This window comes from Rhinolophus ferrumequinum, chromosome 13 (assembly GCF_004115265.2).
Source record: "Rhinolophus ferrumequinum isolate MPI-CBG mRhiFer1 chromosome 13, mRhiFer1_v1.p, whole genome shotgun sequence".
NCBI classification, from domain to species: domain Eukaryota; kingdom Metazoa; phylum Chordata; class Mammalia; order Chiroptera; family Rhinolophidae; genus Rhinolophus; species Rhinolophus ferrumequinum.
In genome coordinates, this window is record NC_046296.1 from 16758791 (window position 1) to 16776359 (window position 17569).

At 38.8% G+C, this 17569-nt stretch overlaps 1 protein-coding gene across 1 annotated transcript in view; it reads left to right on the forward strand.

Annotated features, from left to right (window-relative positions):
• Window positions 1-17569, forward strand: part of EVA1A (eva-1 homolog A, regulator of programmed cell death) — a 40683-nt gene that overhangs the window by 18393 nt on the left and 4721 nt on the right. Inside the window, 3 exon segments of the mRNA XM_033125422.1 lie at window positions 4226-4277; window positions 4280-4336; window positions 4339-4398. Of these exon segments, the coding sequence (XP_032981313.1) occupies window positions 4226-4277; window positions 4280-4336; window positions 4339-4398 (169 nt within the window).

The window sequence follows — 17569 nt, forward strand, 5'->3', positions numbered from 1 at the left end:
GAGTGAAACCCGTCCTGGGCCTGTGCTGTTATCGTATCTTAACGCTTAGACTGAAGGGGATCACAGAGGTCAGGTGGAGAACTTTGCCAACGCTCCTAGGTGTTTTGTAGAATGAGATTTTTATTCCGAAGGTCTGGGTGGCACCTAGGATTATGCAGATCTAACAAACTCCCAGGGGATGTCAGTGCTGCTGGTTTTTGAACCATGCTTTGAGTAATAAGAACTAGGTCAGAGGTCGGCACACCATGGTCCATGGGCCAAACTGGGTCCACCACCTATTTTCAAAAATAAAAGTTTTATTGGAACACAGTCACACTTGTTGGTTTATATATTGTCTGTGGTGGCTTTTGGACCACAATGGCAAAGTTGAATAGTTGAGACAGAGACTATATGGCCCGCAAATCTTGAAATATTTACTTTCTGGCCTCTATAAAAAAGATGTCCTGACCCCTGCTCTAGGCTGACTTGTGCCATGAGGGCCATGGAGGGTCTTCCTGGTTGCTCTTTGGGATGGACTATCCAGAGGTTGTCTTTCCTCACCCTTGGCCTGCCTTCTTTGTCACTGTTCCTCTCACCTCTGGCTCTTGCAGCCCTCTTCATTAGCACCTGGGGCATGAGGCAACTTGCAGGAAGCTTCCGTGCCACAGTACAGCTTCCATCTTGCATGTGGTCCTTTCTTAGTCCTGAGAAAGTACTCTGCTTGGTACCTCGCTCAGAGCCAGTCAGCCCTGGTATCCTTTTCATCTTCAAGGTGGCTTACCCTCAGACCTGTTCAGAAATACGCTCTGAGATTTATGCATACAAAGCTCATGCCTAATTGTTCCTTTTTGTGTTTCATCTAGTCAGTCAGCCAGGATTTACTGAGAATCTCCTTTCATCAGGCACCTCGTTAGGTGCTTGGGTAACAAGGATTTATAAGATGCCTCTTCAGTCTAGGAGGCAAGCATGTAAACTGATAATTCCAATGATAATACATAGGTGCAATATTAAAAGATTATCTGGATATTTTGATAGCCAAAGAAAAGAGTCTGGAGGATTTGGAGCTTTACTGCACTAGACTTTTTTTTTTTTTAATCATGGGTTTTTATTAAATTTTACACAAACGCATTTTTGCATCTATTGATGTGGTATATTTTTTCTGTTAATCTGTAAATGTGATAGATTACAATTAGTTTCTAATTTCTTTCATAAGTATACTAACATCTTTTACTTAGAATTTATTATTATTAGTAGTTTAAAAAATTGTGATAAAATATATATCACAAAATTTATTAATACCATTTTAACCATTTTTAATTGTACAGTTCAGTAGCATTAAGTACATTTACATTGTTGTGCAACCATCACCACCGTCATCTCCAGAATAATTTTCATCTTGCAAAACTGAAACTTTGTACTCTGTGTCCATTAAACAATAACTTCCCATTCCCCGTGTCCCTCAACCACTGACAACTACCATTCTACTTTCTGTCTCTATGAATTTGATTATTCTGGATACTTCATGTAAGTAGAATCATATAGTATTTGTTCTTTTGTGACTGGCTTCATTTAGCGTAATGTCCTCAAGGTTCATCCATGTTGTAGCATGTGTCAGAATTTCCTTTTCTTTTAAGGATGAGAGTAATAATCCATTAATGTATCTGCCACATTTTGTTTATTCGTTCATCTGTGGATGGACACTTTGATTGATTCTACCTGTAGGCTATTGGGAATAATGCTTCATAATAATTGATGTACAAATAACTGTTCAACTTCCTCTTTTCAGTTCTTTTGGGTATATACCCTGAAGTGAAATTGCTGTATCTTATAGTACTTCTATTTTTAATTTTTGAGAAATTGCCATACTGTTTTCCATAGCAATTCCACAATTTTACCTTTTGACCAACAGTACAAGGAATCCAGTATTTTCACATCCTCTTCGACAGTTGTTATTTTCTTTTTTGTTTGTTTGTTTTGGGGGTTGTTTTTTATAATTTTTTTATTTTTTATAGTAGCCATCCTACTGGGTGTGAAGTGATATCTCATTGTGGTTTTGATTTAGATTTCACTAGTGATTAGTGATGTTGAACATCTTTTCATGTGCTACTGACCATTTGGATATCTCCTTTGGAGAAATGTCTATTCAAGTTCTTTGCCCCTGTTTTAATCAGGTTGTTTTTGTTGTTGTTGAGTTGAAGGCATTCTTTATATAGTTTGTATATTAACCCCTTATCAGGTATATATTTTGCAAATATTTTCTGTCATTCTTTGGATTGCCTTTTTACTCTGTTCATTGTGTCCTTTGATGCACAGGAGTTTTAAGTTTTGAAATTGTACAACTTATCAATTTTTCCTTTTATTGCTGTGCTTTTGGTGTCATATCTAAGAAATCATTGCCAAATCCAGTGTCATTAAGATTTTTTCCTATGTTTTCTTCTAAGAGTTTTATAGTTTTAGTTCTTACATTTAGGTCTTTGATCCATTTCTAGTTAATTTTTTAGTATGGTATGAGGTAACAGTCCAACTTTATACTTTGCATGTAGATATACCAGTTTTCTCAACACCATTTGTTGAAAAGACTGTTTTTTCCTCATAAAATGGTCTTGGTACTCTTGTTGAAAATCATTGACCACATATGTAAGCGTTAATTTCTGGGGTCTCTATTCCATTGGTCTATATGTCTGTCTATGCCAGTACTATACTATTTTGATAACTGTAGCTTTGCAATACGTTTTGAAATCAGGAAGTGTGAGACTTCTAACTTAGTTCTTTTTCAATATTGTTTTGGCTATTTGGGATTCCTTGAAATGCCATATGAACTTTAGTATGGATTTTTCTATTTCTGCAAAAGAAGTCATTGGGATTTTGGGACTGCCATAGGACTTTTGAATTCTCTCTAAAAGAAACACTTGCCAGACAGATAAGGGGAGGGAGGCATTTTAGGCAAAGGAAGAACAAAACCAAATGCATGGAAAGATAAAACAGCTTGGGTAAGAGATGAATTAGGAGTTAAGGTAAGAGTCAGATATTGTGGAAGTGGATGTGTGTTGTACCATGTTTCCCCGAAAATAAGACCGAGTCTTATATTAAGGTTTGCTCTCAAATATGCAGTAGGGCTTAGGTTCAGGGGATGTCATCCTGAAAAATTATGCTAGGGCTTATTTCCCGGTTAGGTCTTATTTTCGGGGAAACACAGTATTAAGAACTTTAATGGAGAGTAGTTGAACGATTGGGCCATGAAGTGAGGTGATCAGATTTGTGCTTTATAAGGATGACCTTGTTGATGAGAGTGGGTGCTAGATTGAGCAAGAAGTAGATGCTGGCAGAAGGACCACATAGGAGACTGTTCTAAAATTCTCAGAAATGAAATGATGAGATTTTCTCTATTGTAGAATGAGTGGGGATAGTTAGGAAATGTGTCCGAACTGAATAAGTGTCATCAAGATCTTTGCCACTTGTCTTCCCTTCCATCCTCAGGATCTCTCTTTGAGGGCTTCTCCGAGTGAACTGAGTAATGATAATGCCACAGCTAGGGAGAGAATGTGCTCCCCTAGCCAGAGGCTGAGACCCCGAATAGTGAGATCCTAAGTCTGTGGTCTGAAGCCCGGTGGTGTGATTCTGCCAGTGGGCAGTCTGTGGCAGTGTAGGTGTGTTTGGTTGGCCCATTGCAGTCACAGGTGAAGTTGTGGAGCTGGGGGCAGGGAGCAGGCCTGACCTCCCAAGTTCCTGTGGGCATTTTAGAATGGGAGCCACTTCAGCAGGGCTGGAGTACGCAGCTCAGCCCCATTGCCAAGGATACACGTTTGGTGACCCATGGGATGGGACAAGCTGATCAAAGTACACAGGTGCCGTCAGGGCAGGGGAGCAGAGCCAGATGAGGGGCAGGCTGGGTTTGGGGTGGCAGTGCAGTGATTCACATGACGATAGGCTGTGCCTCAGAGGCAAACAGAGGGAGAATGCAATAAAAAGTACCAAGAAAGGTGACGGAGAAGTGCTAAATGGGAAGTTGGGAGGATAAGGGGAAGAGAGAAGGAGAAAGGCCAGGAAAAACAGAGATGTAAAGAGGTGCCATTTCCTTGAAAGCCAAGAAGCTGGGTGGAGCAAAGAGGACAGACTCTAGATCCCTGCTTGGGAAGGCTGGCTGGCATTTAAGAAATTGGCTCTTTGTTTTGAGCCCAGGCTACCTGGCACACAGCCGCAAGAAAGCAGAATATGTTCTCATCACTCACTTTGTGTTCCCAAACAGAAGAGAAGAGAGGGAGGGGCCACACTGATCCAGCTCAAGCATCTCCAGGAGGCTCTCCGGATGCCACGTGGAGACTGCCCTTCTACCACAGCACAGAGTCAGAGCCGGTGATTGGGAGCCTGCAGAAATGGCTTTACTCAGCAACATCCTAGCGGCCTATTCCTTTGTCTCAGGTAGTAGTCCGGTCTGGGCTGGGCCAGGGCTGAGGCCGGGGGCTGGGGCTAGGGGCACACTCAGGAGAGAAATGCTTGCTCCTAGCAGAGGGGGCTCTGATATGCTGAGTTTTGAGATGAAAGGTCATCTGGTCTGAGAGTTAAGCGTGGCATTCTCTAATTTGGCAAATGGGGTTGGGCATTCTAAGAGCTTTATCTTGCTGAAAATGTTTGGTTTCCTTTTGGGCTTAAGTGAGTGAATGAAGTAGCCTGGGGCTGTTGTCTGCTTCTGTCATTAGGTATTTAACGCTGTTGTGAAAGGCCTGGACGGAGTATCCTCAGCCTGGCTATATCTGTGCAGAGGATCTCAACCCCGTCCAGGTCCTGTGTGTGTGGCAGGGAGGGGCACGCCTGTGTTTGGGGGGCTGTGTGAGGTGTTTGATAACCTTCTGGGAGACATAGAGAGAGAGGCTATGGGGTCTGGGATAGTCTGATATTTGCCCCGTCCTTGGCTGAAAGTTGTACTCTTTTAGGAAGATAGCTGACTTTCTCCTTAAGATTATTTCTTGAGAACAGATGTTCTTCATATAATACATGAAAACACATAGTTTTAAAACACATGAAAATATACCTCAATTAAGCTGAAATTTAAAAAAAAGCAAAACATGCAAATGCTCACCTGCTCGAATGACCAGACTAGTTTCCTGCTACTGGAGTGAGTTTTTAATTTTTTGATAGTTTGTTTTTACTGTGCTTGTTTCACCTGATGTCTCTCGGGATGTTGTATGAAAAGGAAGGGACTGAAGTTCTGATTAGATTTCCTCTGGGCAAAGACTAGGTTTTACTTTCTAGTTCTCTAGGCAGGGTTCATATGTGGTGACCTAAGAGTTCAGATGCAAAAACCTGACATTTCTATTTACAATGGAAAATCTGAGCCGGGGCTGAAGATAAGGGAAACTCATGGCTTCTCTTTGTGAGAGGATCTTGTATGACGCGCAACCTGATTTTAGAAAGGAAGACTTCTCAGGGCTTACCTGGCTGGCTCCTTTGTGTCTGGCAAGATGCAACATGTAGTCTGCACGTGTCTCAAATCCAGGGTTCTTCTTTCTCAGGTCCTTAGTCAGCTCTTCACCTTCCTCAGGAAGCCTAGTGCCTGGGGGCGCCTTCCCCAGATACCCATTCATCAGAGGAATCCCAGCTTTCCTCTTTTCTCGAAGCTCTTCTTGGGAGAAAGGACACTGGAGCTGGAAAAAAGACATTTGAAACTCTGGTATCATATTCACAAGCAATTAAATGATGGTCCCCTCAGCTGTACAGGGAAGACACCCCCAAAATGAAGTGGGGGTGCCAGGGAGGGTCTGGAATTTCCAAGGCTTCAAAGGACACTTGCAAGTCAGCTGTTGCAAGAAAATATCTTATGTGAGAGCAAACAGGGTACTGGACTTTGGAACTCTACTCAGCACAGGAGGTACCTGGCAGTTTTCCATTTTGGCCAGCATGACTCTGAGTTGTGACCACTGAGCATGGTAACTCATTGAATGGTTTGGTGTTTACTGTGTATCTTGTGATCTTGTTAAAGCTGAAGGGGTGCATGGCTCTGTTTCTCTCCCCCCTCCAACCTTTCCCCTTCCCACCCCATATTCTAGGATTAAATATTTCTTGGGATGTAGGAAGACAATGCTTTCCTTAAGTATGGGCTAAGATAAAAAGAGAATGCAAGGAAATGGAAAGTAGAGTGGCTAAAATAAAATGTGTTCGATCCAATCAATAGACTTGATGGTTGAAAATTGACTCTGAGTGCAATGGGGAACACTGCCTGACTATAAAGGAAATGAATAAAGAAATGGTAAAATATGAATGTGACTATAACAGATAAAAGTAATCATTGTTTTAAAACAAGAAAACAGAATAAATGCATCAGAAGCAATAACAAAAAGCATGATAGAAGAAAATCGTAGAAAATATCCTACTCTTGTAGCTCTGTCATGTGCTCATTAGGCTGTGCCTGGACTTCAACTACATGGAGCTCTTTACCTCTCATCTTATCCCATGCAGCCCATCATTTCAGCAACGCACTCGCTAATACACATGTGCGTACTTCTCTTATTCCTTTTCCAGCTTCTGATTAAACCAACAGGCAAATCCTAACTCTAAGTGAATACTACTTTCTCTCTTTGTACTCAAGTAACCAAATGCAGCCACATCTTTACAGATTAAAGTCATTAGAAATTCATGATATCCAACCTCAGCTGAGCCTTTCAAATAGTGCTTCGGTCTGTCTTATTTGCTTTTGGATCCATCCTGTTCCCATTCTTCACAATAGCCAGTTCAAACCATGACCATGCCAATAGTTTTAAATATGTTTATCAAAATGTAGCCGAAAATGAAATGGCAAATGCAAACTAAGAAAAAACTGTAGCAGTGATGAAGACAGGTTAAAGTTTATAACATATAAAGCGCTCTTACAAATCAATAACAGGTAAGTATACCAAAAGTAAAGTGAACAAAGGACAAGAACCAGTAGTTTGCCGAACTTAAAAATACAGATCGCTGATAAAACATAATAAACAGCTCAAATTCTAGCAATGAAACAAATGCAAAATGGAAACAACAAGGAGGTTAACATTTTATTTTACCAAATTCTCAAAGGTTTGAGTGATTAAATATATAACTTCAGTTGTGGAGAAAATGTGGGGAGATCAGTACTTGCATATCGTGCTCATGGGATTGTAAATTGCTACAACCTCTCTAGAGAATGATTTAGGAACATTTGTCAAAAACCTTACAAACATGTATACCATTTAGCCAACAATTCTACATCTAGGAATTTATCCTCAGGAAATAATTAGGGACATGGGTAAAAATTTTACTGTGAAGATAATTGATCTTATCAGAACTGTTTATAATAGTAAAAAAATCAGAAAAATGGGTGAATGTTAATTGAAGTAGAAAGATGTTTATGATTTGCTGTGAAGTGAATAAAGCTCATTACCATACAGCGTATGCAGTATAATCCCATGTATGTGTGTGTATTTACGTGTATATGTAACCACATTTTACTGCAAATTATACGTGGACGCTGGGGTTGTATGAGTGTGTGTCTGTTGTTTTCAATTTTCTTGCGCTTAGCTATATTTTCACGTATTCTATACTTTGTTGATATTACTTTTATTATAAGTAATGTTATTTTATTGGAATTTAAATTTTTGAAATCTATGATACATGTATTTAAAAAATCACCACTATCCTACTCTTCTGACTTTCAGAGCCATGTGTTTAAATGTCTTGAACATTACCACTTGGATATATCATAAGCATTTCAAATTCAACCTGGACTAGAATGGAATATTGTTCTTCTCTTTAAACATGTTCCTTCTTTTGTGTACCACCTAGGACATCACCTACACCAAAGATATAATTTTTAGCCTTTGATACATCTTCTTCACTGTCCATATCCAATTGCTTAGGATTGATCCATATTGCTTCTCAATGTCCCTCGGATATGTCCCCTCCACTTTATTTCCACCAATACTGAATTGGTTTAGGCTCCATCATGTTTTTGCCTGCCTGGCCCTAATGCCATTTTCCATGGTCTACCTGCCTCCAATCTTGCTTCTTAGTCTGTGTTTTGTAGCAAAATGATATTTCCAAAATGTAGATGTGATGATCCAGTTCTTGTTATTTTTTAGAATCCTTTAGTGGATTCTCATTATCTCTGGGATAAAATCCAAATGCTTTTGTATGGTTTCACAATTAAGATTGTTTTCAGTTGCAAATAATAGAAAACCTCAGGTTGGTGGCCTAAACACATAGGATCTCACCCACATAACAGGAAGTGTGGAGGTAGGTGGTTGCTTGCATTGGTCCATTGGCTCCAATACATAGAGACCATCTCTGTGATTCTCAATGCCTTTCTTTGATGCTTGTCATCTTATGGCTGCAACGTGGGTGCTGTTGCTCTTGCTTTCATTCAAGATCGAAAGAAGGCAATAAAAGGAAGTAGTTTCCCGCAGGCCTACTCTCATATTTCTTTGGTCACGACTATGCCACATGGCCATCTCTAGCTGCAAGGGAGTCTGAATAATGAGAATTTTAGCTTTTTCAACCTCCAAACTGGTGGTTTATCACCAGGGGTGACTTTGCCCTACAGGGGGATTTCAGGCAATATCTGGAGACATTGTTGGTTGCCACAAGTGGGGTGTGTGTGTGCGGGGCTGCTACTGGCATCTAGCTGGTGGAGAAACATCCTGAGATGCACAGGACAACCCCCCCACAACAAAGAATGAACTGGTTCACGATATTAATAGTGCCAAAGTTGAAAAAACATGCTCTAGAGTACAGGAACAAGAGAGAAGGGCCTTGGGGGTGATTTGAGTTACTCTAGTCTGTAGTTGACTATGTGCCTTCCCAGGGCTTTTAGTATCTGACCTTAACATCTTCATGCCCTTATTTAGTTATGGCCCTCCCTGACCAAGATTTCACTGCAGTCTTTTTAAACCACTTGCCAGGCCTTTTCTCCCTTTTTTGCTTTTGCACAGTCATTACTTTTTCCAAGAATTCTTTCATCCAGTCCTCAACTAACTCCCTCCAAGTCTTCAGAACTCTCTCAGTGTCATCTTTTCCCCTCACTCCACACCTTTGCTTAGGTGCCCATCCATGTTCTCCTCACACATATTTTGTTTCCCTCTATCTCAGCACATGTATCGGAGGAGTTAGCAATTCTTTTCTTTTCTTTTTTAAATTAAAGTTTATTGGGGTGACAATTGTTAGTAAAATTACATAGATTTCAGGTGTATAATTCTGTAATACATCACCTATATATATCGCATTGTGTGTTCACCACCCAGAGTCAGTTCTCTTTCCATCACCATATATTTGATCCCCTTACCCTCATCTATTATCCCCCTCCTCCCTTACCCTCTGGTAACCACTAAACTATTGTCTCTCTATGAGTTTTTGTTTCTTCATTTGTTTGTCTTGTTCTTTTGTTGTTTTCAGTTTTATATACCACATATCAATGCTATCATATGGTTTTTGTGTCTGACTTATTTCACTTAACATTATAATCTCAAGATCCATCCATGTTGTCACAAATGTTCCTATATCATCTTTTCTTACCACCAAATAGTATTCCATTGTGTATATATCCCACAACTTCTTTATCCATTCATCTATCGAAGGACACTTTGGTTGTTTCCATGTCTTGGCCACCGTAAACAAAACTGCAATGAACATTGGAGCACACGTGTCTTTATGGATAAATGTTTTCAGATTTTTTGGGTAGATACCCAGGAGAGGGATTGCTGGGTCATCTGGTAATTCTAGTCTTAATTTTTTGAGGAACTTCCACATTGCCTTCCACAGTGGCTGCACCAATCTGCATTCCCACCAACAGTGTATGAGGGTTCCTTTTTCTCCACAGCCTCTCCAACACTTGTCACTATTTGTCTTGTTGATGATAGCCATTCTAACTGGTGTGAGGTAATATCTCATTGTGGTTTTTATTTGCATTTCTCTGATGATTAGTGAAGTTGAGCATTTTATCATATGTCTGCTGGCCATTTGTATGTCGTCTTTAGAGAAATGTCTCTTCAGGTTCTCTGCTCATTTTTTAATTGGATTGTTCATTTTTTTGTTGTTGAGTTGTATAGTTCCTTGTATATTTTGGCTATTAGCCCTTTATCGGAGGCGTTGATTGCAAAAATCTTCTGCCATTTAGTTGGTCGCCTCTTTATTTTGTCGATGGTTTCTTTTGCTGTGCAGAAGCTTTTTAGTTTGATATAGTCCCATTCATTTATATTAGCTTTTACTTCCCTTGCTTTTGGAGTCAAATTCATAAAATGCTCTTTGAATCTAAGTTCCATAAATTTAGTACCTATTTTTTCTTCTATGAAGTTTATTGTTTCAGGTCTTACGTTTAGTTCTTTGATCCATTTTGAATTAATTTTGGTACATGGTGACAGATAGCAGTCCAGTTTAATTCTTTTGCATGTGGCTTTCCAATTCTCCCAACGCCATTTATTGAAGAGGCTGTCTTTTCTCCATTGTATGTTTTTTGCTTCTGTGTCAAAAATTATCTGTCCATATTTATATGGTTTTATTCCTGGATTTTCAATTCTATTCCATTGGTCTGTGTGTCTGTTTTTCTGCCAATACCGTACTGTATTGATTATTGTTGCCCTGTAGTACAAGCTAAAGTCAGGGAGTATGATACCTCCAACATTGTTATTTTTTCTTACGATTGCTTTTGCTGTTGATTTTTTGCTCTATTTCTTTAAAAAATGCTACTGGGATTTTGATGGGGATTGCATTAAATCTGTATATCTCTTTGGGTAATATGGCCAGGAGTTAGCATTTCTTGTTTCAACTATTTGTAAGCAACTCCTTTGGAGCATAATGTAATAATTTATCATGAGGGTCATAATGTCATTAATGTTAATAATCCTATTAATAACTTCTAATGGGGTTGTTAGAAAGATTAAATGGAATGATTGCTCTTTTTAATTTAATGTTTTGAATTGATAATACATTCTCCATGTTCACTCTTCCATTTCCTTTACGTTTTTCCTTAAGAGTCACCTTCTCTGCAAGACTTGCTGTGGTCACTCTGTCTACCTCCTCTCCTCCAGCATACATTAAACTCTTCAAATCCTCCTACCTGTTTTTCCTGTTTTCTCCCTGTCACCAACAAACATGCTACCTATTTTATTTATCTTGTTTACTGTCTATCTCCACAATTAGAATGTAAGCTTCCAGGAGCACAGAGATTTTTTTTTCTTTTGTCGACTGCTATATCCTCAGCACTTAGAACAGTGCCTGGCACCTATTAGATGCTGAACACATCAGTGCATGAACATGGCTCAGTGATCAAATAATATAAAAAGGCATAGTGAGAAGTCTTACCCCAGAGCTACCCCCTCCATCTAGTCCCCAAGTTTGGTCATCGCCAGTCTTCTCTGCATCCTTCCAGAGTTCTTTGTGCAATGTAAGAAAATATGAAGCTATAGTCTCATCCTCTCCCCTTTTAACATAGCGTAGTGTGCATACTGTTTTGTACTTTGCTTTTTTCACTGTACAATATATTGTGCAGATATGTTGTATCAGTGTGTAGAGAACTTTTACATGCTTTTAGATAACTACATACTGCTCCATTGTACCGATGAGCCAGTTTCACCAGTTTGCTGTTGATGGCCAGTGGAAATGGCTCAGATCTTTTCAGAGTTGTTGCAATAAATAACTGTCACATATATCTATGTTCAAATACATTTGTAGAATAAACTCCCAAAAGTGGAATTGCTGGATCAAAGTGTATATACAGTATTAATTAAGATAAATATTACCAAATTGCAATTTAAGGAGTTTTATCAATTTACTCTTTATAAGAAGTATGAGAAAGTCCTGCAACAGTATTTTCAAACTGTTGGATTTCTGACAGTCTGATAGATGAAAAACAATATCTAAATGTCATTTAATTTCTGTTTTTCTAGGTCATGGGTCAGCAAATTTTTTCTGTAAAGGATCACATAGTAAATATTGTCAGCTCTGCAGCTGTATGCTTTCTGTTTTAACTACTCAACTCTGCAGTATAGCATGAGACAGACATAGACAAAACATAAATGAATGTGCTTGGCTCTGTGCCAATAATAAAACAGTAGTTGGGCAGGTTTGGCTTGGAAGCTATAGTGTGTCAATCCCTCCTTTAAGTGAGTATCTTTTCATATGTTTAAGTGCCATCTATATTTATTGTTCTGTGAATTGCTCATAATTTTGGTCCATTTTCTTTATTGATTGTTGTTCTTTTTCTTAATGCTCTTCCTATGTGCTCTTTATGTATTAGTTTTTTTTGTCTCTGTTACATATTTCAAATATTTTTCCTATTTTGGCATTTGTCTTTTGACTTTGCTGACAGTAGTTTTTTTCAATGCAGGAGTTTTGGGGGGTCAGTTTTTTTTTTTTTGTTGTTGTTGTTATTTAACCAGTATTCTTTGCAAGTACAGTGATGTGGATCGGGAGGTAGTAAGCCAGAAAATGAATCACTTTTCCTATGAGATTGTCATGAATGACGTGGTCTTTCAGCAGCGAGGAAGCCTAACCCACCATAATTCAATTGATAGTTACAAATTTGGGGATTTTCGAAAGCACTGTAGTTTCTGTTTTATATTATTCCCCTTTATACTGGGAATCCCGTGAGGGTTGAGAACCTTGATGTCTCTAGCCCCAAAGGCATTGTAGATTTTTTTGTGGAATAAATAAAGTGATCACTTATTGACCTATAAAATTTGGGGGGGTGGAATTAATAATTGGAATATCCCCTCCTGGAGAGGGTTTGGTGAAAGTGGTATTTTCATACACAGCTAATGGCAAGATTAATTAATGTGTCACTTTTGAAAAGTGACTTGACAGTGTGTATCGAGAGGAATAAAACTATGTATCCTTTTGACACAGAGATTCCTTTTCTGAGAATCCATTATAAGGCAGTAAATGAAAGCCATAAACAAGCAAAAAAGGAAGGGGTGTTAAGCACAAAAATATTTCTTCCATCATTATTTTTAATTAAAAAAAAATTGCAACAACCTAAATATCCAAAGGTAGGAAACTTTGTAACTTGTGACATACTCACCTGATAGAATACTGTGTAGCTATTGTTCGGCTGATTGAGGGGAAGACAATAGACCAATAGAGAAAGATGTTATATATTGTTACCCTTGGAGGGAAGGATGAATCTGTAGAGCACAGATGATTTTCAGGGCAGTGAAAACACTCTGTCTGATAGTATAATGATGGATATGTGTCATTATACGTTTGTCCAAACCCATAGAATGTACAACACCAAGAGTAAACCCCAGTGTAAACTATGGGCTTCGGGTGAGTGTGATGTGTCAATGTAGGTTCATCAGTTTACACAAATGTACCTCTCTGTCAAGAGTTGTTGATAATGGGAGAGGCTACGCATGTGTAGGGGTGGGGAGTATATGGGAAATCTCTGTATGTTCCTCTTAATTTTGCTGTGAACCTAAAACTGCTCTAAAAAGTAATCTTAAAAACAGACAAAAAACGTATATCCAGAGAAAAATATATAAATTGTGTATATATTCGAACTATAACCAAATAAATAGAAATAAATATTTCTATGAGAGAGAAAAAGGACAGAAGAAAACTCACCTCACTACACTGCATATTCAGGTTGTGAGATTATGGTGATATGATAAATGTTTTTCCATCCCCTACTCTTTTAATGTTGTACTAATGTATATAAATTTGCATCAACCTAAATGCCCAAAGGTAGGAAACTGTTTTTTGTAATTTGTGGTGCACTCATGGGATAGAATAATTTTGTAGCCATTGTTAGGCTGATTGAGGGGAAGATGATGGACCAGTAGAGAAAGATGTCATACATTTTATGACATTGCAATATGTATATACATGCATATTTATGATGCACACTTGCATATATATGCATGCATACATCTATATACATATTTGTCCATATATAATAAAGTTATTCATTGGACTTTTAGAAATTGTGTATTCATGATTTAATTCAACAAGCATTTGTGAGACACGCACCATGAGCAAGGCACTGTGCTAGATGCTCTGGAAATCCAGTGACTCATGGATTCAGCCCTCAAATTTCTCACTGTCATGTAGAAAAGATAATGGTTATGTAACTAATTATAATACAACTACATAAAGGGCTGCCTAAATCGATGGGGCTAATTAATCCCATTCTTCCTCTTTTCTAAGACTCAAGGTGCCGGAAAAGCATCAAAATATAGTATCAACTTCTGCAGTGTTTGAGCCAGATTAGAGAAGGGGTCAGGGCTTCTACCCATCTTCCCTTGAGTCCTACGGCTGTAGGCCAACAGGTCTGTCCCAGTACAAGTGAAGAAAAGTGAAGATAGTAGATTAGGCTGTTGGTAGGATAATGGAGGGCCTCTTCTGGGATGCCTACTGCTGGGGCTCACGGGGCTAAGGGGAGAGAAGGGAAGATGAAAGAGGTGAAAGCAAAGGAACATACACCAGAACCAGCCTAGTGAGGACAGTGATTTTTCCAATGCTCCTTATTCCTGAGGAAGAATGAGTCAGGGATGGGAGGGGAAGGAAGAAAACTTCCTCCAGCATTTCAGAGAGGGCAGAATTGTTAGCAGTGGGAGTCTTTGCTTTTCTGTGAGAAGGGGCAGAATCCCATAAAGAGACATCCTTGCAGTGCCTTCAGATTTCAGAGAAGAGATTATGCTGAATACTTCCTGATTCCACACAAGTCCCGTTATTATCTTTAAGGCCTATTTTTAAAACTTCTTCCTTTCCACGGAAGGGATTGCAAGCTTTGGGACCAACAAGAAAGTCCAGGCAGGGGAAAGGTTCCACTTGCATGGAGACCAGCTGACCTGGCCTGGGCTGGTATTGCTCTTCTGTCCTGCAGAATCTGCTGGGCTCATATGATCTGACCTCAGAGGGTGCAAATGAAATTAGCCCTAGGACCTCCACATAGGGCCTCTTCCTGCCCAGGGAAACAATGACCCTGCAGGAAGCAAGATACAGCAATACATTTATTTTTATTTATTGAGGGAAACCAACCGACAATAGCCCTCCCCACTCTGCTTCCTGGGCAATTAACAGCTGTCTGGATCTGCTCAAGACCAGGGCAGATCACTGGCCAAGAGGAAGTGACCTGGAGCAGAGGAGAGAAAAAACAACCGTGATAGAGCTACAGTTTTGATTTTTTTAGAGGAATGATGAAGAGAAACAGCACAAATTATATCAGCTCTGAAAATCAGCCCTGAGTCACCTGCTGAGGACCCGGTGAGGCCCAGTAAACTCCCTTGCCCTTTCTGCTTGCTTTTACTGGGCTTCTTTGGGAATCCATGTCTGAGACTGCTATAGGCAAAAGAGGATGTTTTCTGATCAGGTAGCAGGACGGGGTAGACTAGTTAAGCTAGAGGGAGAACAGTGGTTTCTAAGACATTTCAGTAACCATCCTCAGAAATAACCTGTGTAATAGGTGGGGGTGAGGGCGCAGTGTGAGATATACACTCACAGGGAAGGGAGGATGGGATGAGAAAAGGAAGGAAGGAAAGAAGAGAAAGAGGGAAAAAGGGAGGAAAACAGGTAGACTAGATAGATAGATAGATGGGGGAAGGGAGGGGCAGGAGAAAAGAGACAGGAAGAAAGAAAGAAGGGAGGAAAGAAGGAAAGAAGGGATTTGGGAATCTTTTTCTAGAAAGCCTTCTCCATTTCTAGAAAGATCCCCATATCTGAACTTAGCTTTTCCACTTACCTTTGTGTTTTTAGAGATTTCTCTTAATGCTTTTGTAGTAGCACTTCCTTTTGGTAATAAAACAGGTGGGTCAGCTTCCCTGCTGGATTGTTAATCCAGCTTCTCAGTGTTTGCTGAGTATCAACGGCACAGAGTTCGCTTTCAGCCTTCTTCACTACATTCACTCATTTATTTATTTTTATTGTGATGTAATTAACATATAACATTGTTGATTTAAGGTAACAATGTGTTGATTTGATACATTTATATATTGCAATATGATTATCATAGTGTTAGATAACACCTCTTTCACATTTACATAATTATTATCTCTTTTTTTGTCGTGAGGAAATTAAGATCTAGTCTCTTAGAAACTTTAAAGTTTATAATACAATATTGTTGTGCATAATCACTGCACTGTGCATTAGATCTCCAGGACTTATTGACCTACGAGTTGCAAATTTTACCCTTAAACAACATTTTGCCAATTCCTCAACCCCCAGCCCCTGGTAACCGGCATTCTACTCTGTTTTTATGGGTTCAGCTTTTTTAAGTTCCACATATTAGTGGTATAATACAGTAGTTGTATTTGTTAATTTATCTCAATTTTAGCATAATGCTCTTAAGATCCATCCATGTTGTTGCAAATGATAGGATTTTCTTCTTTTTTATGACTGAATTTTCCATTATATGTATGTGTGTGTGTGTGTTTGTGTGTGTATAATGTTCTCATTATCCATTCATCTGTTGATGGACACTTAGATTGTTTCTATGTCTTGGTTACTGTGAATAATGCTGCCATGAATATGGGAATGCAGATATCTCTTTGAGATATTGATTCCTTCTTTATCCTTGGTCATCTCAACAGATGCATAAAAAGCATTTGACAAAATACAACATCCTTTCACAATAAAACCTTCAACAAACTGGATATAAAAGGAATGTACTGCCATATAGTAAAAGCCATAAATGACAAACCCACAGCTAACTCACACTCATTGGTGAAATACTGAAAGCTTTTTTGTCACGTACAAAAGCTCTACCCTTTTGTTCCCCTCTTTATATTTTTGATGTCACAATTCACCCCTTTTTATATTGTGCACTTATTAATACATTGCATTAGTTATAGTTATTTTTAATACTCTTTTCCTTTAACTTTTATCCTATAGTTAAGTGGATAACACACTATCCTATTACAGAACTAGTTTTCTAAATCTGACTGTATAGCGGGGGTGCCAAAAAATGTATACAAGTGGACACTTTAGTCAATGTTCCTCAAGCAGTAGTTCATCATAATCAGAAGCGTCTGGATGTTGATGGTAACCATTTTGAGCACCTCTTGTAATTGCAGAAGTCAAATGTGACTTGTATTCATCTTTTGTTATTGGTATATATTGAGTATTACAATTTTAATGCAGGTTTCCTTTCTTAAAATGTGTATACACAGTCTTTATTTTTCCTTCACATCTGAAGGTTAACTTTGCCAGATAGAGTACTCTTGGCTGGCATTTCTTTCAACACTTAAAGATAGGTCATTCTACCCACTCTTGGCTTGTAGAGTTTCTGCTGAGAAATCTGCTAGTAGCCTAAAAGGGGTTCCTTTGGAGGTCATATTTTCTCTGGCGGCTTCTAAGATTCTTTCCTTTTCTTTGATTTTTGACAGTTTCGTTATAATGTATCTAGGAGAAGGTCTTTTTGCATCGAAATAAAAGAATGATATATTAGCTTTGTGAACTTGGATATCTAAGTCTCTACCCAGGTTTGGGAAGGTCTCAACTATTATTTCTTTAAATAAACATTCTCATCCCTTCCTCTTCATTCTCCTTCTGGAACCCTGATTATGCTAATGTTTGTACATTTGATTGAACCCTATAGATCATGTAGGCTTTCTTCACTTTTTTTTTCATTCTTTTTTCTCTGTTTGCCTCTAATTGG